This window comes from Panthera tigris, chromosome B4 (genome assembly GCF_018350195.1).
Source record: "Panthera tigris isolate Pti1 chromosome B4, P.tigris_Pti1_mat1.1, whole genome shotgun sequence".
In the NCBI taxonomy this organism is placed as follows: domain Eukaryota; kingdom Metazoa; phylum Chordata; class Mammalia; order Carnivora; family Felidae; genus Panthera; species Panthera tigris.
In genome coordinates this window covers 119,436,977-119,462,773 of record NC_056666.1, presented here as the reverse complement: position 1 = coordinate 119,462,773, position 25,797 = coordinate 119,436,977, and the positions used below count along the sequence as shown (strand labels likewise).

Here is a 25,797-nt window from a genome sequence, read left to right as displayed (position 1 = left end):
TCTTGGCTTGTACTCTCTCTCGAAATAAGTAAACTAAAAAAAAAAAAAAATCATCTGATGAAATCATGATTCCTTTTGTTTTGTAGAGGAATGTAAAATGCATACAAATGACGTTATTTAATGTAATCATTCCATTTTAACAATATATCCTCCATCTGTTTCATTCTACCAGCAACTAATGACTAATAAAAATGAGATTCTGAAGTAGTTTTCCATTTGCATCATTTGGAGAAAAAGTGTCTATAATGGCTTTCTGATAGTTTTTTTTATAAACACAGCATTGATTACACAACATCGATATGACTCTAATAGAATGAAATTTAAAATGGCAATCCCTGAGATTGCCTGACAAAATGTTTCCTGACAAAATGTTATATGGAGACTGTATTATTAATTTCCATTTGCTGTCCATTCCACATTCACACAAATACTGTTAGTAAACCTTCTTCTAAAGTTTCAAGGAGATGCCTGTAGGTTCCTTGTTGTAAATGTAATGAAATAATGAAAATATTATTCATCAAAATTAAGGGAGGAAGTTTCCCCTTGGAAAACAGTTGGAATGTATTGGGCTACTACTGGACTCTAATTCTTGGGGGGACACTGTTGGCAAGGAGAGTCAACTTCTGGACTCAGGAGCCTTTAAACTTGAAACAGTAGCAGACTGTAACAAAGACAGCTGATTGAAGAGATGAATAAAAGGTGTAGCAGGTGGCTAGTGAAATTCTGTAAGAAACAATGTGTCACTCTTCAAAATTTTCAAAGAAAATGGTTAGCTTTTTCATCGAGCCTAATAATGGGTAGAGTTCTCCACTAGAGTAGAGCAGGGAGTAGAATCCAAATGGTCCATAAAATTTAGGAGTGGACAGGAGTGGACCAGGAGTCTAAGGAGTGAGGATAGGATATCCGTAATTCTTTGAAGTTGTGGACAGCCATTGGCTGTGAAATTAGTGATGATGGAGGAAGAGATGGAATTAGTTTAACCTAATTTTCAAGGGGGCAGTTATGCCAGTTATTTTGCTATTGTCTGTTAATTTTAAACTCATTTTCATGTATTCTTGTGATGTTCTGCAAACCACATTACTACTTTGCCCCCGGTTTTCCATTAGGATCTACAGATAGAGGGCGCCAGAGGGAGAGTGCACTTCTTCCAGCTACACTTTCAACCTGGTAGTGAGTTTGTTCCAGAAGCAGCAGCTGAATCCAGTTTGCAGGTTTTCTAATATGCAGAACATTTTGCTTTCCTTCAGACACACCAGCACCAACCAGCTGGTTCCCCCTCCTAAGAGGTCTGGGTCCTTATCTGAGGTCAGAGATAACAGCATCAGCCCTATCCTCATAGGCTGTTTCAACTGGCAGGAGAGTGGTGCTCCTGTAAGCTATTTGCTATGATCCTGGCAAATAAGGGCACACCCATGGAATTAGAAAAAAAAAAAAAAAGGTTTAGTAAATTTATCATTTTAGAGATTCTGAGAATGGGCTTTTCTTGAGATATGAGAGAATCAGAGAGGATTTGCTGATGGGGAGGGTTCCACAGCCCGCCCAGGCTGGGCATAATTGGGTGCCTTAGAGGGAACAATTTGATTCTAGCCTCTAGTCTCCCTACCCACCTCTAAAGAATCAGGCCAAGCAAAGGAACAGTAGCCTTCGAAGGGGTTTTAGAATAAGTCATTCTTAAATCTGTAGGCTTATGGCTCGTGGGCCAAATCCTGCCTGCAGCCTGTGTGGCCAGTAAACTAAGAATAGTTTTTACATTTTTAAATAGTTGCAAAAATCAAGAGTATTTTGTGACACGAGAATTATGCAAAATTCAAACTTAGGCATCCATAAATAAAGTTTTATTGAATCACAGCCACACTCATCGGTTTGAATATTACCTATGGTTACTTTCATGCTACAACAGCAGAATTGAGCAGTGTGATAGAGACTGTGTGGTCCACAAAGCTGAAAATGTTATTTGGCCCTTTACAGAAAAAGTTTGCAACCCCTGCTGTAGGAGAAAGATGAAAGTAGAGGGTGGGGTATAAGGAGATACATTGGGATTAGCCTTTGGGGAAGATGAGTTAAGATGCCAAAAGTGGATACTGTGTTCTTGTGTCTTCTTAGCCACCCCTCTGAGAGACTGTATAATGAGTTTATTAGAATGCTAGTTATTTTCCTCGGAGGAAAATAAAAAGAGATGCTGAAAATTTATTGGAGTTTCAGAGAGCTCCTCTCTGCGAGATAACTAGTTTGAAGTGGAGACAAGACTACATTTTTCAGTGGGCTATGTGCTGGGTCACTCTTGGGTAACACAGGTTTTCAAAGGTAGTAGCACACAGGCATGGTGGCTCTGAGAGAGGAGGGAGTTGATGATAGAATAAACAAGAGGTGATGGAATGTTGTGTGGCAGTGATCTTAGGGGAATCCTTATTCTTCCTCATCAAATTTCCCTAAGGGGGAAGAAACTTCTGCTCATTTTTCCAAGAAGGAGTTATATTACAGTGATCATCTTTGATCTCCTTCCCTACTTGTATCCATTGGAACTCCTTTACCAGTGGCTGGGGTTACCGTGCTTTCAAAACAAGATCCAAGTTCAATTGTGGCTTTTTTTCCCCCCTCTTGCCATGCTTGTCTCATGGATCACTAAAGAGCAGTGGGCTTTCCTCTGCTTCCTACCCCAAGATGGTAAGCATACTTGGATCGGAATCTATCTCAGCATGTTTTCCAAAGTCAGTCTGGAAACCTAACGTTCTCTCCAGTTCTCTGACTCCATTTGTGAGACAGCCTTTATTTTGTCTGGGTATATGAAATCATATTTGCAATCTAACTTTCTCCACAAATCTCAGGGTGCACATTTACAAGAACTAATTCTTACTCTCATTTTCAGTCTAGTTTTAGTAGTGATCCCTGTACTTTGTGGAATATTAGATACTAATTGACCCAGTAGAAAGTGGGTGGTTGACATTCCACGGGTTTCTACACTTATGGCCATAAATTTAGAATGACTGCAAACATCATGATATGTTGCTGTTTGGTTTTCCTCAGGAAGATGATAAGCGGCAATTTGTGTTAGGTAGGCATAGGAGACAAACTTAAATGGAATGTAGTATGCAAGAAATCGGCTTTTGTTCAGATGTCTAGTATCTATCTTCATGGTCTGTATCCTGCAATTTGTTGACTTCTGTCCCACAGCCCATCATAATAGACCCAGATATGCAGAGTAACTTCAGAGCTCAAGATGGAGAAAGTACGTATTTTCCAAACCTGCTCCCTTAAATCACAGGGTTACCCTATCTTAGCTCAGTCAGCTTTATGTTACAAGGACATCATCTTTTCCTCTTCGTCACTGTAAACAGACCTCGGCATATAGTTCTAAGACTGATCTGGATTCATGTTCCTTCATTATTTTATATTTCCAAAGTCTTTGTGTGTGTGTGTGTGTGTGTGTGTGTGTGTGTGTGTACAAACACTACATATGCTTTGTCTTTTGCTTTACCTCCTCTTTCTAGTTTCAACCCCTTAGCCCCTTCTTTTATTAATCAGTCTCAACAGAAGTGACTTGCAGTATGTATATTGGAGCAGTGACTCTCAGCTTGCCAAAAAAGTATCTAGAATTAGATCTGTGTATATTAGAATTTAGAATAAGGGATTCAGAGGTTCTGCAGGAATTATATTACCTACTTCCTGGAATACATATCATGTACCTCTAGGAAATATAATGCATATTATGTTATCATGTACCAGGAATGATACTAGACTCTTTACTTTGTCTCATTTAATCTTGACTGGTATGTGTGCATGTGTATTAAACATATATACAATAATATATATACACAAGGACATATATACTATATATATATTTATAAAACACATATATATTTATAAAACATATTTATATTTGTATATACACACATACTATATATAAAAATATATATTTATAAAACATATATTTATATATGCACACACACAGTATGATAAGTCATATAATCATATATATAAAATGAGAAAAAGTTTAGTATCATTCCTGGTGCATAATATGCATTTACTACTATTGTTAATACTGTCCATTGAGAATAGAAAAGATAGATTTTTATGAAAAAAAGATTCAATTAAAAAAACTGGAGAATAGACAGTATATTTTCATTTTTGTAATTAAAAACAGAATAGAAATTGATCTCAAATCTATCCCCATACTTGATTTCTAGCTTTCAATTATGCATATAGCTTAATGGACTAAGGCCATATATCATCACATGCATAGAATGTTAGGTCTGTAAAAGCCAGTGTTGACTATCAGATATAGCTTCTTAATTTTACATATATGCAAATTGAGATCTAGCCTGTCCAATTGGTCCTCAAGATTTCTGGCTTTTTCCACTTTACACAGATGCAAAACACCTTGGTGCAGTCTTGTTATTTAAAAAGTATGTTTGTTTGTTTGTTTGTTTTTGTCTCTTCAGATTTTTGGAAGAAATGTTTTCACTTTTAATTTGCACATCAGTTTCCATGCATCCAAAACCTGTGTCCTCTTTGACAAGAAGCTATTATGTAACTAAAAACAAGGCATTCAGAGTTGCAAAATTAGCTTTGAGTGCCTGGAACTGTGGGACTGATTCTTAGAGTTAATCATTACTAATGGCTTTCCCATTAGTAATCAGTAATTATTATCTGGGATTGGTTCATGATAATAACTCAGGAGCCTCCTGATGTCTAGCTCAGCCATGATTAAATGTTACTTGTGAAAACAGGGTGATTTGTTTTGTTTTGTTTTTGAAAACAGGGTGATTTTTAAGCTCTGACCAGTTGACTACTTATGGTGTATTCTGGGAAAGATGTGAAGAGAGAGTTTCCCTATGCCATTTTCAAAATGAATTCGATAGCTCCTTACTTTGTTTCTTTAACTGGTCTGCTAGTCTCATTATGTGAGAGATACTATTAGCATATACAGTATCATCTTATGAAAACAGATTCTAAAACGAAAACAGAAAGCCACGCTAGCTCAAAATCTATTTCCTTCAGTAAACCTCCCACGAAAATCCTTAATTTACCTAATACTTTGAACCATTCATTTTCATTTTTTAATTATTTATTTATTTTAAAATTTAATTTATTTTTTAAATTTACATCCAAGTTAGCATATAGTGCAACAATGATTTCAGAAGATTCCTTAATGCCCCTTACCCATTTAGCCCATCCTCCCTACTCTGAACCATTCAAATGAAATCTCAGAATATTGAATTCCATAAAAAATTGAAAAAAACATTTGTTATTTATCTTTGAATGTGCTGTAAGTTTCCCCCCCGTTATTTACGTAAAATCTCTGCCTATAGCAGGCAGCTCTGGATTTGAGTCTTGGTTCAGTTATTTCCTAGCTGCATGATATTGGGCTAATCAGTTTGCTCATCTATAATATAAGGATAAAAATGGGACCTGTCTCATGGAATTGTTATGAAGATGGAAATAACATATGGAAGGCATGTGGCACAGTGCCTGGTTCATAGTGACTGCTCATCAGTGTCTGTGATAATTACTGTCAGCCCATGGGGGCAGTCAGGTGTACCGAGGGGAACATGGGCTCTACAGGGGCTCAGTTCTGGGGTCCAATTTTGTCTGCCACTTCCTGTGTGCGGCATCTTGAGAAATTTAATTAACCCTTTGAGCCACTATTTCCTCATTTCCAAAATGGATATACTGTAGTAATAATACAGATCACTGGGTTGTCGTGAGGAAAAGTGCCTGTTAAGACCCTTTTCTCACAACCGATCATCAACAAGTTAACATTAATCCACAATTCCAAGGGCAAGGCTAAGCCCAAGGTGTCACAGGAAGTTTCAAAAGAAAACAAACTCCTATTCTCCACCCCGGCAAGGAGAGAATCGAAGAAAATCAAGCCAAACGTGTACAATGAGAGTTGCTGATGTATACATGCACATTAAAAGTGGGTCTCTAATCCATGCCCATTTATATTTTTCCCAGTATGCACGTGGAGAAATTCTCAATTAGAGCCTCTTCCCTGGTATTTTTAGACGTCAGTAGATCTCCAAAGCCCAGCCGAAATATAGGGCTGATTAAAGACTAGAGAAACTGGAACCGTCACAAACTGTACGTGGCCAGTGCCACAGAAACTAGGAATAAAACAAACCTTTCTAACCAAGGGCAGATCTCCTTCGTCTCGTGGAGGTAAATGGAAGGGCGAAACACAGGTCAAGTTGTGCCGGCACCGACAAAAGCGACTGGCGAAGGGCCCCTTCCCGGCAACACCAGCTTTTCCTCATCTCGGTCATGGAGGATTTTCCGAGCTTCGTGCCTGACCCCAGGCGTGGCGCCCGCGCCGGCCCAGCTGACAAGGAGTCGAGGCGGCAGGGAGAACTCCAGTCCTCACACGGTTAAACCTCTCCCAAGGAGACTGGAGGAGGGAGGAGGGAGAAGGGAAGAGGGAGGGTCCCCGCCCACAAAAACGAAGATAATATCATCCCGGGGCCCCGCCCCCACACCGGGCCGGCCCCCTCCCCCGCCCCTCGCCCCCCTCCCCCCGCCCAACTCGGGACAGACCCTCAGGCCGCACCTGCACGCGCGCACACGCCCCCCCCCCCCCCCCCCCCCGCGCGCCGGCCACCACGCGCGCCAGGCCTCAGAGCCGCCGGCGGCGGACCGGGGCGCCCTCCTTCCCGCCCTGCCTCAGCCCCTGCGCCGCCGCCGCCGCCCTCGGCACGCGCCCGCCGCGGCTCGTCCGCACCGCCCTGCCTCGGCGCGGACCACGGCCGCCGGGGCCGCAGCCGCGCGCTCCTCTCCGCCGCGGGCCGCGGACGCCGCCACCTAACCGCCGAGCCCGCGGGCGCGGAAGCTGATCAGAGCCCGGGCCGCGGCGTGAGGGTGCGCGGGCCGCCGACGCGGTTGTTCGCTGCGCTCGGGCTCCCGCGAGGACTGTCTCCGCCTCCTCTTCCTGCGACCTCCTCAGTCCTCAGCATCCTCCTCGCGCTCCTCAAAAGCACCCTCTCACGCCTCACCCGCGGGAACGAGGCTTCAGGAATTCAGGGGAGTGGCTGTGGGGGCGCGTCGCGGCTCCCCGCTCGGCCAGCCCCTCTTCCTAGACATGGTCTGATCCCCATTGTAAAAGCTGCGCCCCGAAGAGGAGGAGAGAGTGGTGTTCCCGGCTTGGGGCTGCAGGAATCTCTTCTTGCTGAAGCTCTTGCATTATTTTAGGGTGGGGCGGGGAGGGCCCTGGATTTTGAGGAGTGGGGGTGGGCGGGGAGGAGGACCCGGGGTGGGGGAAAAGGACTCTGTGAGGGAGCCGGTGGAAGACTATGGGGAAGGACCAGGAGCTGCTGGAAGCTGCCCGCACTGGAAATGTGGCTCTGGTGGAGAAACTCCTGTCTGGCAGGAAAGGAGGGATCCTGGGCGGTGGATCCGGACCCCTGCCCCTTTCTAATCTGCTAAGGTAAGGACGGGAACCAGTTCTGGGATTGCATACCTCGTTTTGCATTGTGATAGATACGTCCTCCTCTTCATGGTTAGTGCACCTGGTGGCTGCCAGCGATTCATTCTTAAATTAGGCAGGAAAACAGACTGTGTGTGTGGAGAGGAGGCACGAGGTTCCCAGTCAGATTGATGCCTTAGATTCTTTGAGTAATTTGAAAATAGCCTTCCATCAATGCGTCAGTAGCTACTTTTCTCTGAACTGTGGTGCAGAACTTGTACATGTACTAGTGTTGCTGGAAGAAAATCGGTGTTCCACTCGCTTTCCATCAACATTTATTATGTATTTTCAGTGTCGAACCCAGCCTTTTTTGTCTATTTGCATGAAATTGGTAGAGAAGCTATTGCGTGCATTCACTTAGCCTGCAAAAAGCCACGGCCTTTGGTTGCTGCTACCTTCTCTTGCAGAAGGCATTTGCTGTGCTGTGGGTTGTGATCCCACAAAATGAAGCAAGCGAACCTTCTGATGAGATGTCATCTGTACAGGGTGTGTGTAAAACTTGATGAGGCAGGTTAGCAGCCCCAGCAGTACTTCCAGTTACCTGGACTTAGCTCAGTACAACTTGGTTTTTAGGACCAAGGATGCCAGGTCAGGATTGGGATAGTGTGTATGGAATGTAGTAGAGGCCTTTTAATATGAAGATGTTGCGGGTGAGACTAATATTGCTTGGATACTCTTTCTAAGATGACATTTAAAAAAAATGTCAAGGTCTTTATTCAGCAGGCAGTACCTTAGAAATAGGGTTGATTTGCATATTTGAGAAACTGCGAACTTGAGAGTTGAATTGATGGACGAATTAAATAAGAGGGAAGAAGCCTGAAGAATATTCATTAGATAAAATGCAAGGAAAGCTCTTTAGTTTATAAAATTGTGGCTATTCACTTTACCCTGGATATTTTTGGAGGCATCAATCATCATTCATATCTTCACCCTAAAACATCTCTTAAGCAACCCAGCTGTACTTGTAAAAATTTGAAAAACCCAAATGATTTTTTTTTTTTTTTTGGTTTTTAAATACTCTTTTGTGCTACTCTTGACAAGTGTTTAATACAGATTTTTGGATGATGACATTGTGTTCTTTACACAAGTTCTTAGATGTTGTAGTGGTCAGACAATGCAGTTAATTATAGTACTGGCCTGTAGGGAAAATGAAAACATTTGTATTAGAGTGAAATGAATTTAGTTGGCAAATAGTTGATGGGATTTTAAAAAGCTCCATATATGATCATATATACTTAATAGTGACATTTTATTGGAATAATAATTCACTTCAGATCAATGAATGAATATGGGACATTTTTTTAGTTGATCTTAGGAGCGATGACTCTTTGGGTGTACTCTGTTGGTAAGTAATTTTTACTTTCAAACACAAGTAGACAGCGTGGACATGTTTCAGATTATAGCTCTAATAACTGCCCCTAGTCATGGGTTATTTATACAAAAGCAGTTTATCTGGTTACGGTTTTAAAGTTGCAGGTAAAGTAAATGTGTTTACCAGTTGATTGAATTAGTTGTAAGAATGATTATGGCTAGAAACCTGTATTCTGAAAGAGGTTTCTAAATAATCAATTCCTTTGGAAAAACACTAAGGAATTCTTTGGGAACAGTGATAACTTCAGTTAATTTTATTAAGATAAATAGTATTTTAAAAAGCGTATCTTTGTGATAGAACGTAAAGGCAAACATCTTTTAAATACTTTCTCTGTTGTGCCATTTAAAAAAAAGAATAGGTGGCAAATTTTAGGAATAAAATACCAACTATTTAATGTTGGTAAACTAAGTTGGTAAACTTCTTGAACAAGAGGTTTTCTCTTTTGCTGGTTTTGTCAGGGGTGAGAGCTCTATAACAAAAATGTGCACAGAAAACAAAAGTAAAAAACGTGCTCATGAGTTTGAACCAAGTTGTAAAAGCCAAAATCAAAACCAATAACCCTTAAACTTGCATCTATCGCATACTAAATGAACAACCAAAACAATGTCTTTGAAGAATATGACGGTTGAAATTGCATTGGGTGATCTTTTGCATAAGATGAAATTCCTAAGAAAGCACATTTAATTTAGTTGTTACTTTATTTCACAAATGATTGTGTTCAAAAATTTATTTACATAATGATGGAGAAGGTGGCCCCTCCCTCTTCAAATATAATGACGCTTGGACATTTTAAAATACTTCAGAATGACCGCAGAATAGGTTTGCCACACCTCCCCCCTACCTTTTTTAGTTGTGTAATAGGTAGTGTCAGATAACTGTGCTAAATGCTTACTTGTATCATTTCGTTCAATTCTTATATCAGCCTTAAGTGGCTGAGCCTCAGTTCACAGGTGAAGAACTAGAGATAGGAAGATAAGGACTTGCCCAAGGTCACTTAATTAGTAACGGCAAAGATTTGAAGTTCTGTGATTTAAATTTGCTTTTCCACATTGTAAGTCTTATTCATTGATTCTATTTGATTTGTGAGTTTAAAATACATAGTTTAGTCTTTTTTTTTTTTTTTTTTTTGCTATGCATAATCTGATTTAAAAATCCTTAATTTTTTTCCTAATGACAAAAAAATCCTCATGACTGCCCTTTGGGGGATCACTAAGAACTTTTCTGAAGATGGTTTTGATGACATATTCCCAAGTGAGCAGTAGATATATGATAGGGAATCAGGTATGCTTGGGTGATACTGCAGTTTTCAGCAAAAGAATGACCTTGAATAAATATAAAAATCTTTCTAAGCCTCACTGTTCTCTTCTAGAAAATGGGAATAGTTATAGTAGCTATCATATAGAGTTGTTGTAAGAGTTAAATGAAATATGAAGAAATGAATGCAAAGCATTTAACACATTGATGTTTTATCATTAGTGTTGTTATTTCTCATGCAGCTTTAAAGCACTTGACCTTATTTCTTAAGGTCTTGATTACTAAAGATTTGCTTCATATTGGACATGGGGTAAATTTCCTTAGTAAATTTTCCACTAGAATTATAGAATCTATAAATAAAATGGGGCCTTTTATCCAACTTCTGACGTAGAGGAATCACCTGCAACATCTTTTACCAGTTAGTTATTCTAGCCTTGTAAAACTCTCATTTGACTAGATCCATTCCTTTTTTTTTTTGACAGCTCTAATTATTAAAAACATTCTCCTTTTATTGAGTTGATATCCACCTCGCTGTAATTTCTTATTTTTATTTTATTTTTTTAGTGTTTATTTATTTTTGAGAGAGAGAGAAATAGAGACAGAGCATGAGCAGGGAAGGAGCAGAGTGAAGGAGCACAGAATCTGAAACAGGCTCCCAGGCTTTGAGCTGTCAGCACAGAACCTGACGAGGGGCTCGAACTCATGAACCACCAGATCATGACCTGAGTGAAGTTTGACGCTTAACTGACTAAGCCACCCAGGCACCCCTGACCTCCCTGTAATTTCTAGCAGTTGGTATTATTTGGAAGTGGAATATAGGTGAACTTACATTTTCATACTTTTCACTATTCTCTTTTTTCCCTTCTTTGCATATTCTCAAGTTCTGCAATGACTCTTAAAGGTGGTGAGCAGAAATGAACAAAATGCACTAAGATATCAGTTGACCATTGTGAATATACTGGGACCTGATATACTGTTGAATTAAAAAAAAGACAGGTTTCAAAACAGCATTTGTGGTATGACCCTATTTTTTTTTTAAGAAAAAGTAAGTGTGAAAATTTATAATGTACATGAAAAAGTCTAGAATGATAAACACCAAAATGTAAAAAATAGCATTCATCCTTGAGTGGTAGAATTGTGGATGATCTTTATTTTCTTTTTGCTCTCTACATTTTCCAGTATTCTAAAATAAACATGTATTAATAGCGGCTACTAAAAACATTGAAATTATTACCTCTTTATTATTGATCTAAGATCTACCTTAATGCGGGTCAGTTTTTCTGAGGTATATAATGACATTGGCTCACATTGAGCAGATACTCAAAACTTCCAGGTATTTTTTTTCAATGACTTATGAAGCAGTGGTTCCCCTATCATACTTGTAAAAGTGTGGATTGAATTTAAATCATTCCTATTACATTTAATCTTACTTGTTTTAGCCTGTATTTTATGTAGATCTTTTTGACTCTTGAGTCTGTCTTCCAGCATATTATCTTCTTCCTCCGCATCATCTATAGATTTAATATGCATGTTTTGCATAATTGGAATTCCACACACCATGATATGTCTCTAAAGAACCTTTCTTTAGCCTACTATAAATTTAAAAGTAGCAATACTTATACATGGTATTTCTACCAACATTGAAGCCACTTAATAGAACTCTCATTCAGCTGCTTCTCTCTGATGTACCTGTGAGAATCTTTTGAGGTATTTTATCCATTGCCCTTCTGAAGTCATGCTGTGTCCTGTTTATGGCGTTCCTTTGATATACCTCTAGTATTAAGTCTATAAATTCCACCCAAATCAGGCTACTTTATTATAGCTTGTTTATGGTAGCGAACCATGGATGATGGATGCCTAGTTCTGATGAAAATTCCTTCTATGCCCTTGTACCTAATTCTTCTGGGTCTGGATATACTTGGTCTGTTATGATCTCTGTCTGTTTGAAGTTTCAATAATCCCTAACATTATTTGTTTATACTTTCTGGTTTGAAAATGATTCTCACTAGGGATGATAGGAGCAAAATGGAAGTTGGGAAGAATCAGATTCTTGGCATTGTTAGATGTTACAGGAAATTCTCTTGTGGTCTAAAACAAGCAAGTTTTACAGTTATTCTGTCAGAACTTAAGTTTACATTAACTGTTACAGAAGTGAACTTTTTATAACTCCCTCCATTTTTTCAAACTTAGTTGAAAGGGACATTAACATTTCCCCAGGTAAATACTTCTTTTTTGTGTTTGTTTTCATTTATACTTCTCATTACCCCCTTTTGTCCTAAAGAATTCTGAGCTCATTAGAGCTCATCAGAGTATTCAAATTGAATCACCTCCTTTTTCTTCCTCCATATGATATGTGAAATTTTATTTTATTTAACATCTTTCATGAGACAGCTGCAAAACCTTTTAAAGTCTCTTTGGCACAGCCACCTTTTAATGCAAACAAAAACAATTCCTATTTAGTATGTGTATTAAATCATTTCTTTCTTAATGAGTCAAGATTAAGAATTATTTGTATTTTAATAAAACAAAAGTTTAATGCCTTAAATTTACTTGGTTTTCTTAATGAATCAAAGGCTTGCATACTATATATACTATTTTTAGTAAATTGTTGGACATAAAGAATTGAATTCTCAAGACTCCCATGTGACAAAGTAAATCAGTAAGAAGTAGGGGAAAATAGTGTATAGTCCTTAAAGACATATAAACCAGAGAGTTATACATTTTTCAGATTTAGGATTCAGTTCATGAAGTTTTTGGTGATGGGTACAAGTTGATAAGAGGCAACTCCAAAGTGTTGTAATTTTCACAACTATTTGGGCAATTGTGGTTATTGGGACTCTGATAAAGGTACTCACTTTCGGGGAAACTGCATTGGTTAAATGGAATAAATCACAAATAGAGCAGTTAAACTGCATGAAAATGTTATATCTATAAAAATAGGCAAGTTGCAAGTGGGTTATCTATTTTAGATAGTAATGATGTTTGAAGCGGTGATTGCACCATTATGTTCAGGGAACTGTGTCTGCCAGAGTGAACAGTGCCAGCTGCACAATGGGGAGTAAGGAGAGAGGAGAAGGAATTTTGGTATTGACCTCTTTCTCTACTAAGCTAGGTTTTCAGCTTCCTCTTCCAAACAGTAAGACTGATGTGTAGCAGGGAATTAGGACAGCCAGTCAGTGACTACTACTCACCCTGTCCATTCTTACATTGCCTAATTCATAGTGTATCTCAGTGGTTTCTTACAGTTGGTGGAAGGGTAGAACAAATCTTGACTGACATTAATGCAGAAGCTTACAGTATTCAGCATTGCTTCTATTGACTTTAGCAATTTAACCTCTCAGGTGACAGTAAACACAATGTGGTTTGTTCAATTGTATACTGAAATAATTTATTATGTATTTGATGCAGTTTTAGAAAATTCTTTCAAGGAGCCTATTTTAGGACATTCTTCTTGAGTATTTAACTACAAATGGAAGGTATAATTCAAATAAAGGGTTAGAAAAGACTAATTTTATCCTATAGAACCTGAAGTTTTTAAACATTTAATGCATTTTGGTGTTTCTTTGGTTCCATTTTAAACATATTGTGGTATAGCTTTCGTTAATTGAAATATGATGAGTTTTGGTTTTTCATCATAGAATATTTTATATTTTTAAAAGCAGGAATTTACACAGAAGACTCATCTGTGTTTTAGTTCTTTCTCATGTATGTGATGACATGGTCAGGTACACCATATGGCAGGCAGAGGCACAATGCCAGTTTAAAATCCAGTGAAATTTCTTGTGTAACACCGATCTAGGATCTCATCTTAGAGTCCAGTTTTCTTCCTTTGCATCAGGAGGACAGGAAGTGAATTCTGCATTTTTGTTAAATCTGGGTCTGGCATGAAACTGGGTGACTTTTGAGGGTGGATCAAAATATATAGTCAAGGATAAATTTTGTTTTTGTTAGGTTCTTCTGCAGTCTTCAAAGAGTGTTCATCTCTGAATCTGTTTCTGAGAGATAGTGCTAACTTAATTTAACAGCATGTCATCAGGAATGTGTAAAATGGAACTTAGATTCAGTTGTGCTGTAGAGTTTTTTAGGTTCTGTTGTGTTGTGAGAGCAGCTTTATTTAAAGTGGCTAATTACTTCTAGTTAAGTGAACTGAGACAGTTGGCCTAGACTTGTCATCATTCTTTGATCAAATTGAATCAATCTTGACTAATAGATGTGGTCATCAACAGCCAACCTCATTTCTTGCTGCCTGCTTGATACTTCTGTTCCCCACACCACATTTCCTTTAATCCTTCCTACCCCAAACTCTCTCTCTCTCTTTAAAGAAATTTTTTTTTTTTTACAAAGAAAACCTCTTCTCCATTTTAATTACTGCAAGTTCGCCCTGGTTCTAGTTTTTGTGCCAAGTGTCCCTCTCCTAAGGAAAAGCAGAATTTGTGTGAGGAGAAGAGTTGGGATGGACTGTATAGTAAGTGAGACATAGATTAAGAAGAACAAATATTGGACCTTCAAAAGCAAAGAGTTTACAGAGTTTGCTTTCATCATGTCGTTTCCTGCCTCCCTCAATGTTAATTTCTCCTCTGACCGTGGGCTCAGTGCCTTGTATCTTTCCTAACTTCATCTCACCTTGAAACACTGTTTGTGGGAGCTGAAGTGTGATTGATTGATAAAGCCTTTTGGGAAGAGGAAGCTGTTTTAGTATTTTCATTTAAAGGGGAAACAAGAGGTGCCTGATGGCTCAGTTGGTTGAGCGTTCGACTTCATCTTGGGTCGTGATCTCGCGGTTCGTGGGTTCGAGCCCCGTCCGGGGCTCTGCGCTGACAGCTTGGAGCCTGGAGCCTGCTTTGAATTGTGTGTCTCCCAATCTCTCTGCCCCTCCCCTGCTTGTGCTCTGTCTCTTTCTCTCAAAAGTAAAGGTAAAAAAAAAAAAAAAAATTAAAGGGGAAACAAAACTTTAGGCCCACATAATAATGCTTTGGCGCTCTTATTAGCAGAGATGATGGAATGAATTTTGCCAGATTTGCAAGAGGGGTTCTTTAAAGGTGGTCATTGGGGCGCCTGGGTGGCTCAGTCGGTTAAGCGTCCGACTTCGGCTCAGGTCATGATCTCGCGGTCCGTGAGTTCGAGCCCGGCGTCGGGCTATGTGCTGACAGCTCAGAGCCTGGAGCCTGTTTCAGATTCTGTGTCTCCCTCTCTCTGACCCTCCCCCGTTCATGCTCTGTCTCTTCCTGCCTCAAAAATAAATAAACGTTAAAAAAAAATAAAATAAAGGTGGTCATTAATTCTGCCTTCTTTACAAGGTTGATGCTGTAGAAAGAGAAGGATTTGATTGGAGAAATGAGAAATGGGATAGCATAGGGCTCGTGTTGGAAAAGACTTTTATTTTTGCTAATTATTTAGTCCCTAGAACTTTTAAAAAAATTTTATTTATATAAAAGTTTTTATTTATTTTGAGAGACAGAGTGCGCGTGTGTGAGTGCACACACATCATTGGGGGAAGGGCAAAGAGAAGGAGAGACAGAATCCCAAGCGTACCCTGTGCCATCAGTGCAGAGCCCTATGTGGGACTTGAACTCATAAACTGTGAGATCATGACGTTTACTGAGATCAAGAGTCAGATGCTTAGCACCACCCAGGCGCCCCACTAGAACTTTGTATTGGATATCTGTTATATTAGCACACCTGTCTTAGATATCAGCATGTGGTATGTTTGCCTGTTTCCAGAAGTTATTCCTTAGATGTACATATGTATTATATAATCAGAGGTGATAAGGACATGGTATAGAATTGTAGAAGAGCTTTGACCTCTAATGTGGTTTGAGATTCAAATTCTTTTAAATGCATTTTCTTATTATTTAGAACTTCAGTATCTAGGTTATTTCATAAACGTATGTTTTACTGTACAGGGAAGGCATTTGAAGTTATGAGCCCTGGATCACAATCCCAATTTCATTCTTCCACATTAAAGTTTTCTTTCTTTTTTTTTTTTTTTTTTTCTTTTTGGCCTAAATTGCTATTTAGCCAGTTTGAGTCCTACTTTGGTACCTCTAGTTGCAGATCTGCATTTTAAATGTTTTATGTATCATATAAATATGCTAAATATAGTATTTTATGTTTTGAATATACTAAAAAACTGCTATATTTACTTACAGAATTGTCCCTGTTTTGTATAGCTATTTTACTCTTAGTATGGGACATGAGTGTGAGTGGGAGTGTGTTTGGGAGGAGTAGCAGGAATTATGCAGAGACGTTCATTGGCATGGTAAACTGCAGCAGAGGGGTGCTCCAGGACAGAGTTTGCCTGTTTATTTGCTTGTGCTAGTGGCCAGAGTGATCTGTCACTCTGAAGTTTGATAGAATCTTTGAAGACAGAATCAGAGAAGGTGAAGAATTATGAATAATGGTTAAAGTATTCCTATAAGTTTTTTCACTGGTATGTTTTATGATATATATTAGGGTGTATTTAGGCCATGACTTATTAATCAATGAACCAACCGCTTTCCAACTAACCAACAAGTCAATCAGGATTTCATAGGGAACTGACATCCAAGAACAATAACAAAGAATGATTGCTCATTATTTTCACAAATGTTTATTGAGTACCTTGTGGATTCTAAAATTGAATGAGAGCATTTCTACCTAACCCCAAGTATTTGTAGAAATCATGGAACAGATATGCCAACACAGAGGTAAAGGACAGCGTGGTATTTATTGTAATGGAACTACCAAGGTAGTGTGACAGGAATATGAAGAGCAAGACGGAGGCTCCCTTAATTCTCTCTGGAAGGAGTAGTCAAGGCAAACTTCAAGAGAAGAGGTGATTCCTGAATCTTATTGGATGAATGGGAGTTTGCCAGGCTGACAGTTTGACGGAAGGGCTTTCCTAAAGAAGGAATAGTGTATTCAATAATGGTATTTGAAAATGTAGAATATAATTTGGGGTATTATAAGTTTGGCTTAGAGCATGGATAAGAGATAAGTCTGGAGATTGAAGGACTTGTCTGCTGCCCTAAGGAGTTTGAACTTAATCCGAAGGGCATGGTGATCCATTGACTTTTTTTTCTCCAGTTTTTGATATGTAACTTATGTATGTGTTTATGATGATAACATGACTGTTTCAAGTAACTGGGTGAAAGATGAAAAAAATCACCCCTAATTCTATTGCTAAGAACTATTTGTTCATATGTATGTTAAATATAGTTATTAGATAAAGCATACATTTTGAATCCTCAATTTTTCACTTAATAGTTATCATAAACTTTTTCAGTGTTATTACAAATTCTTCATAATTATATTTTTAATGGCATCATTAAAATACCCCATTTAATACAGAATTTTCATAGACCTCCTGTATTAGAATCAACCCTGTGGTTGTTTGTTAAACATGAGTTTCCTGGTCTCACTTTAGACCTACTGGGTTAGAATTTTTGAGTAAAAGGTTTGGGAATATGCATTTCATAAGCTTCCTTAGGTAATTGTGTCTTTTTCAAATATTTATGTTGAGAGAGAGAGACAGAGACAGAGAGAGTGATGGAATGTGAGTGGGGGAGGGGCAGAGAGAGAGGGAGAGAGAAAATTCCCATCAGGGTTTGCACTGTCAGTGCAGACCGGATGTGGAGCTCTATCCCATGAACCGTGAGATCATGACCTGAGCCCATATCAAGAGTTGGATGCTCAACTGAGACACCCAGGTGAACCCTCCCCACGACCAGTTGTATATACCTTTACTTAAATATTCTTTTAATCTAGATACCTGGATGATTTTTACTTTATTTATTATTATTGTTATAAGTAGTGTTATGGTGAACATTGTCATACAAAACATCTTTCTCATAAAGTATTTCTTAGGATATATTTCTAGAAGTGAAATTGCTAGTATTAGTGTTCCAAATATGCTAATTGCTTTATTTGCTTTATATCCAATCTTCAGTCCTGAAAGATATATATTATTAACCCCATATTTATATATGGGGCAAAAGAGAAGAAAAATTGAATAACTTTCCCAAAGTTGCAAAGCTAGTAAGTGACAGACAAGATTCAAATTCAGGTCTTTCCAGTCTCCACGTAACTTTTTATTATGCCATGTTGCTTTCTTGTTCCATAGGGATCAGTGTATGTCGTGGATTAAAATATGAAAATACCAATGTGTGTTTCCAGTATGTAAATAGAAAGTACATTTTCTACAAAATTATATAGAAACATATTTCAGTTCCTACATAATTTTCAATTATTTTTATGCTCATCATGTAATTTTGCGTTATAGGCAATATTTTGTTTACGTTTGTTTCTTGATAGCAGATGAATGATAAACTGCATTCGGTGTTAAAATAACTTGAGATGTCTTAGGATATTTCTTCATCAGTTATCATTTTTACTTTAAAATACAGTGGAACTCTTTTATGCAAAATTTTTGGGTGCTTAATGGTATCTAACTTCTGTTGTCTTCAAAGGTGGTTTAATAACTTGTCCATGCCATGTCTGCAGATGGGTGTGATTTATTTCTCCTCATTTCTTCCTTTTCATGCAAAGGAAGAAAATACAGTGTTCACCATCGTTTTCATTTAATTTCATTTAACTTTATGATTCATCTGTTCAAGCCAGTAAGTCTGAGCTCATAGTTTTAACTGAGCTCATTATTAACTCAAGGATCTTGTCAAATCTAGTGTTAGGGTCTGTAGAAAAACCATGTAACCAGGCAGTTTGTCCTTATGACCTTCTCATCCCCTGTTTGTGTTCCCCTCTGTCCTTTGCTGAGCCTTTGTTGCTTTCTTATTCTGGGGCATTCTTTGTCTTTTTTTTTACCTGAAACCTAGAATTTTTCAGTTTTATCCTGTACTACCAAAAATTTTTCTAAATTGCATCTTATTCCCTCATGCCATAGATCTCCACTGAAGAAACAGTAAATGTCATGGTAGAAAGAAGCAACAGAATGTAATGGAAAAAGTCAGTCTTAAGTTTGAATGAAAACTCTGCCACTGAATGGACATTTGGCCCTGGGAAAGTTATTTAACTTCTTTGGACTTTCAGTCTCCTGATTTAAAAGTGAGGATGATATTATGTATCTTGTAGATTTGTAAGGATTAAAGAGAATTTATATAAAACATCTAGCATAGGGCCTTTCACATAGGAGGGACTCGTGTGTTTTGGTGGTTATTATTACTGAGACATTATGCTGTGTAAGGAATAATTGTATAAATTTCATGAGTATCTGTATTTGATGTGAGCTATGGGATATTTGCATATTAATAGGTCACTTCTTTAGGTACGTTGTCTTAACCTGAATCTTTAATGGTGTAGGCACCAAGACAGACCACTGGGGGTGATATATTTGCTCAGTGTTCCTCTGATCCCAGACATAGGGATTATTTTTTTCTGTCTACTTTTAGGAGTAATACTTGGTCACCAGATATTTAACATTAGTTGTTATCTTCTACATTTCTCACAAAGCTAATTTGAGCAGAAAGAGATTGTGTTCCACTGGAGTTGTACATGCTGTGCTATAATAATCCATGCGGTTAATGGTTTCCTAATAAGCTTATCATTGATATTTTCTTTATCTTGCTTTTTAAAACATTGTTAATTGACAAGTATTTTGAGGGTGTGTACTATGTATTCAGCATGGTGATGGTGCTTTGGAGTATAGAAAATAGATTCTTCCCTCTAGGCAATTATGGAAGTTACACACAGGAGATGATAGCTAATTATATAGTAGTTTCTAATTTCATGGAATGTAAGCTCACAAATTCAACTTTTTTTCTTGACAAGTCCATTGTCAACATTCGCCTCCCATCTCCCATTGCATATCAATATATGATCTGAATCTGACCATGAGTCATGTTTAAGTAATTCTTTTTTTTTTTTTTAATGTTTATTCACTTATTTTGACAGAGAGAGAGAGGGAGAGAGAGAGAGAGCGTGCATGTGCAGGGGAGGGGCAGAGCGAGAGGGAGAGAGAGAATCCCAAGCAGGCTCTATATAGTCAGCATAGAGTCCAGCAAGGGGCTTGATCCCATGAACCGTGAGATCATGGCCTGAACTGAAATCAAGTCTGCTACTTAACTGGCTGAGCCACCCACACACCCCAGGTTTAAGTAATTAATAATTTTTTTTAAAGGCTTATTTAGTTTTGAGAGAGAGAGAGAGTGAGAGTGAGAGCGGGGGGAGGAGCAGAGAGAGATGGAGACACAGAATCTGAAGCAGGCTGCAGGCTCTGAGCTGTCAGTACAGAGCCTGACGTGGGGCCTGAACTCATAAACCATAAGATCATGACCTGAGCCGAAGTCAGACACTTAACCAACTGAGCTACTACCCAGGCACCCCACTTTGGGGAATTTTTAATGGTTGGAACTAGAACTATATACTCTCAAATATTTTTCATTTTAAAATTAAAATAATTTTGATTTTGAAATAATCACATACTTGTGGAAAAGCTGGAACTATAGTTCAAATAACTTTTTCCTCGAACCATGTGAGACTAAGTTGTCAACCTGATGCCCTGTTACCTTTGGATGCTTTAGTTTGTATTTAGTTTGTATTTTCTAAAAGTAGGAAGATTTCCCTATCTAACCACAATACAACTACTAAAAGCAGGAAATTAATATTGCTATTTTACAGCCGTTAGACCCCATTCAGGTTTTGGCAGTTGTCTCAACAATGTGCTTCATTGGAATCTCGTTCATAATCACACATTACATTTTGTTGTCACACCTCCTTAATGTCTTTGGTGTGGAACAGTTTATCAGTCTTTCCTTGACTTTTATGATCTTGATACCTTTTGAAGATGATAGGCCAGTTATTTTGTAAAATGACCCTCAATTTGGGTTTGTCTGGTGTTTTCTTATGATTAGATCCACATTATGCTCATCCTTGGCAGGAATATCACAGAAAGATGTGTGTTCTTTTTGTTATATCTTATCAGGTGGCATGTGATTTTGATTTTACTGTTGCTCATGATGCTCACTTTAATCACTTGTTTATGATAGTATGTTAGCTTTCACTATATACAATTACTCTTTTTCCCTTTGTAATAACTATTTTGTGGGGAGGTATACTTAACTATCTGAATATCCTGTTCCTCATCAGACTTTATTTATTTATTGAAGTATGGACTCATGGTTTGCTATTTTATTGCATGGATTTTAATGTAATATTGTCATTGTTAATTTTGATGCTTAAATTGCCCCACACTTAGCCGGTGTAAGCCCTTTAAGACTGGCTTCTCTGAGTCATTCTTTGAGCATTTCCTTGATTTTGGTATCGGAAAATGTTCTAGGACTCATCTTTCTCTGCCTCAGTTCTGGATCAGCCATTTCTCTAAGAAGCCATAGTTCCTTTTATTGGAAAGTGGTAATTAGATGCTAAGATTTGGATACTAAGTATGCTCATTAGTGAAAAAAATATATTCACACACAGAAATACACACATTTATATATATATCTACCTATATTTATTGAAAACCATGGATTTACAATGATACATCTAACTCTAGTCCAACTCCACAGGCATGATTCATTTTGGTTTCTCCCTTCCTATATTTTTACATTCCTGCTCTGATACTGAAAAACTTGGCTTCTGTTCTCTTTGGTACATATACTTATGTGATAAATCTCCCTGTATGCAACCAGTCCTCCTCTCCACTGCCATACTCTCCCAAGTTTGTCTTTATTACCCAACTCAGGCTGTGCCACCCACGTTAGTCTGTTCTACACTGACACCCTCTTGCCATTTACAGGCTCTGACTGTTTATGCCAGTTTGCATCTACAGAGGGATACCCTTTCTATCCTACTTGGGGTCTAACCCCTTGAATTGGGTCACCTTTGCTGGTAGATGCCCTTTTTACCCTGTTTGGACTCTGGACACCCTATGTCTGGATGTTCCCTTCTGCCACCACCACGCTGGAGCTTCACCCTACTGGAGCTGTAACCCTGTAACATCATGCACCTCCCCTGTAGTGATGCCCTTTCCAACTTACTTGGGCAGTGACACCCCATATTCAGCTGCCTTCAATATGAATATCTTCTCCCTTGGCTTCAGTTCTGTCGCTTTGCCGTAGGCTGCTGCAGCCTCCCTTCTCCCTCTGGTGTGGATGATTATCTTTCCCTGCCCTTCTTTATGGCTTTAGAGACTGAATTGTTTAGGAAGAGAAGGGATATAGGAAGGAAAAGAGGGAAAAAGTCGGAGAAGTGGGACAAGAGAGTAACGTAATGCTGTATGGTGATGATGATGGTAAAAAGCTCTCTCCAGGTCAGCAATACTATACCCTTGTGTTGGAAGGAAGTTTGGCTTGGGGCACTTAACAATTCTAGCTAACATGGAGGTTATGACCAAAGCTTGACTACTGTGTGGCACATCTCCTGGACTCTATTTCTTCTGGCATTTTGGAGGACAGATGATGATAGTTTGATAGGTTGGTCAGCACTTTACATTTTTTATTTTAAAAAAAAATTTTTTTAATGTTTATTTTTGAGATAGAGAGAGACAGAGCATGAATGGCGGAGGGGCAGAGAGAGAGGGAGACACAGAATCGGAAGCAGGCTCCAGGCTCTGAGCCATCAGCCCAGAGCCTGACGTGGGGCTCGAACTCACGAACCGTGAGATCGTGACCTGAGCTGAAGTCGGAGGCTCAACCGACTGAGCCACCCAGGTGCCCCAGCACTTTACATTTTTTAAATGAGCCTTTTCTTTCTTGTCTATTATTATGGATGTGTAGTAGGCCTCCAGATTGACTGAGAGGCAGAAAATCTTTATGTATTTTTTTCTCTGTTTAGCTTAAAGTATCATAATTGTCAGCAAAGTGCATTCTCAAGAATTTTAGTAAGATGATGATAATGCAAAAAAAAAAAGAGTTATAAAAACACTGAGATAAGAACTGTCATTCACCAAGGAAGTTGAGTTTGCAGAATTTGATAGAGATAAGGATTTCAGCAAGTAGGTTTTTCTTGTTATATGATATTGCACTATGATTTTTAAGAGGTCACAAAAAATATGTCAGGAAATTGACCAACTAACTATATTTTAAAATATGGTACATCTACATACATCTTGTAAAATAATTACTGCTTCAAATGAACCAGGACAGTTAGTAATTCATACTAGGGATTTCCTAGACTTTAAATTATTGCCAGGAGTCCATAATTCCTAGAATCAAATCTAAGCAAAGAAATTTCCAGGTAGCTCTTTTAGTAAGCATTTGATATCGCTGACCAATACCCTCCTTACTTGCAAACAGTTGGAAAAAAATAGTTTGGGAACATTGCAGAAATCATTCATTCAGTTATGTTTGATACTTTAAAAGACCATTCATCTACTTATGCCAAATTCAAGAGAAAACAAGCAGCAGGCAGTATTATCAGTTGTTGCTCTCTCTTTCTAGGTGTGGGAAGACAAGCTCAATGGAATGGTGATCACAATTTTGGTTTTACTATCTAAGAAGGGAACCAAAGAGGCCTGGATTTAAACAACACACTTAATGTGCAAGATAATATCTGGGGATCTAAAGAGATAATTTTTCTTACTGTTTTTTTTTTTTTTTACCCTCTTAACCTTTTCTTATCAGCAGTAACACTTCTAATAATGTATGACCTTTTCATAGTATTTCTTTTTGTATCTTGGCTTTCTATTTTTAAGGAATCTTTGGGTTTACACTTTGCAGTTCGTGACATTCATTTGCAGAACAAGAGACCACACAGAGTATCTGTTCTACCTGTTCCCCATTACCTTCAGAATCCTTCCAAAACTCTTGAATTGACAGATAATGTTTTCTTAGCAGTGCAATGCATATATTGTTTCTGTGATGGAAAGGAGTGGTGGAAGATCCATGTCTGATGTGACCTTCCTCTGAAGTCTTGTATGCTTGCTCTTTACATGGAAATGGGGATTTATAGGACTATACAAATATATATATATAAAATATTGTTATTATATAATATATATATTATTATATAATATATACATGTAGAATCAAAGAAAAGTTGAGCTGCCAAGAGTTGGAAAGACCAGGAATCAAGGGAGCAAGGATCAGGGGAAAGGTTATATAGCATATACTAGGGGCTGATGAATCTCTTTGGACCTAACCTCATGGTTGGGGGGAAGATGGGGACAAAATCTTAGAAAAAGGGTGTCTGGAATAAATTGTATTACCTTGACTATTTTGTGAACTTGAGAGAATACAGCCAAACCAGAAATCAGTCTTCACCTTGCCTTTCTCACTTCCTCTCTGTTATGCTTCCTTTACTTCTTGATAGAGCCAAAATATGGTGTGATATGATTGGGCACCTTATCTAAGGTGACAACAGCATTGGTAGCAATATTATAACTGCCAGGGAGTTTCCATAGTAAAGTCACACAAAATGAATGCCTACACTTCTCTTCTCCCTGGTTATTGGCTTTGAGCATTATCCAGACTCTTACCATTCTGTTTTTTTAAAATATGTATTTTTTTTTAGATTAGTGAGAAGCCCATTTAGAAAACTCTTGGTGATCCTTAATTGCCTGTGGGCTCTTATCTGAATTGAGAACATCAATCTAGAGTTACAAGTTTATACAGATTCAGAGGAAGTCTGGGGTTTTTCTGTTTCCTCTCTAGTTAACATTTCTAGCTTCCATCTCTTTCCTTTCTGATTTCCTTTCTTAATAGTTCAGCTGTTCTCCTTCAGCAACTTAGCTGTGTCAGCTGTCTTTGGTAAACCCTGTAGCCAGGAAACTAGAAAATACCCTTTGACAAAGGGGGGCTAGAAAAGTTAGGAAACATAAGGAAAATAAGGTTAAGAGAAAGAGACATGGTTTGAACATGGTTTTCTCAACGCTATATTTTGTGGCTAATTCAGGTAAAATACTTATGAGACCAGATACCTGTCTTGGAAATATGTATGGGAAACTTATTCTGGATAAATGGTCACAGCCTAGCAGAAAAGGGTGACACTTACCCCAGGGATTCAGGGAGACCTACCTTTGGTTTTAGAGCTTGTTACCTGGGATGGACTTGTGCTTTTAATCTATGCCTTAGAAACAATATTTCCAAATGTGCATAAATGTGAATCTTAATTCTTTACATTCTACATTTATATATCACACATTTTGCTAGTATTTCAAGAGTTTCCTGTTCTTTTTGCAAATAAAGTGCTCATTTTGGCTGTTTTCCAAATATGACAGTTGGTGGACATGCTTCAGTAGAGAAAAGGAAATTTTCTCTGCTTATCTACTCTCTCCCGTCTGCCCAAGATAGTGTGTCTGTCAATTGTGACCTGATTTTGAAATAATTTATTAAATAGAGGGAGGCATGATGTTATTTAAAATTTTGGTATGACATTGACTTTTAGTCCTTTATAATAAGCTCTTGACTAGATTTTCTGGTGAAGTTTATTGCTCCTGGGAATTTAGAAATTTCTTAACTCCTTCAGTGAGTTTGGACTTGTTCAATGTCAAGTATGAGTAATATTTACTCAGGAAATTGAATCAGCTTATTTATTCAGAAGATGAAGCATGCTGTATTTTTTTTTTTGCCATGAAAACATTATTTTGGAAATATATTAATTTTATAGGTAGGGAGAAGGTCCCTATTAGTTAGTAGATTGCTGAAGAAAAGTGATAAATGAATATAAAATACTTATCTTTGGTAAGTTTATTGTTTTCATTAAATATGTTGACATCCTTTCATTTTTTTATGTTAAAATTTAATATATGTGCAATCGGTGGTAATTTAAGGTTTTAAATCGGTGG

At 38.1% G+C, this 25,797-nt stretch overlaps 1 protein-coding gene and 1 long non-coding RNA gene across 11 annotated transcripts in view; one reads left to right on the top strand and one right to left on the bottom strand.

Annotated features, from left to right (window-relative positions):
- LOC122240437 overlaps positions 1-6,436 on the bottom strand; it is a 72,939-nt gene extending 66,503 nt beyond the window's left edge. For both annotated transcript variants that reach the window (XR_006220176.1, XR_006220175.1), the window contains exon 1: positions 6,122-6,436. This is a non-coding gene — a long non-coding RNA (uncharacterized LOC122240437). The remainder of the gene's footprint in view (positions 1-6,121) is intronic.
- An 845-nt stretch (positions 6,437-7,281) lies between these two features.
- Positions 7,282-25,797, top strand: part of ANKS1B (ankyrin repeat and sterile alpha motif domain containing 1B) — a 1,065,991-nt gene continuing 1,047,475 nt past the window's right edge. For all 9 annotated transcript variants that reach the window (XM_042992986.1, XM_042992985.1, XM_042992982.1 and 6 more), the window contains exon 1: positions 7,282-7,417. In XM_042992986.1, coding sequence (XP_042848920.1) covers positions 7,284-7,417 — 134 coding nt within the window. In that variant the 5' untranslated portion in view covers positions 7,282-7,283. The remainder of the gene's footprint in view (positions 7,418-25,797) is intronic.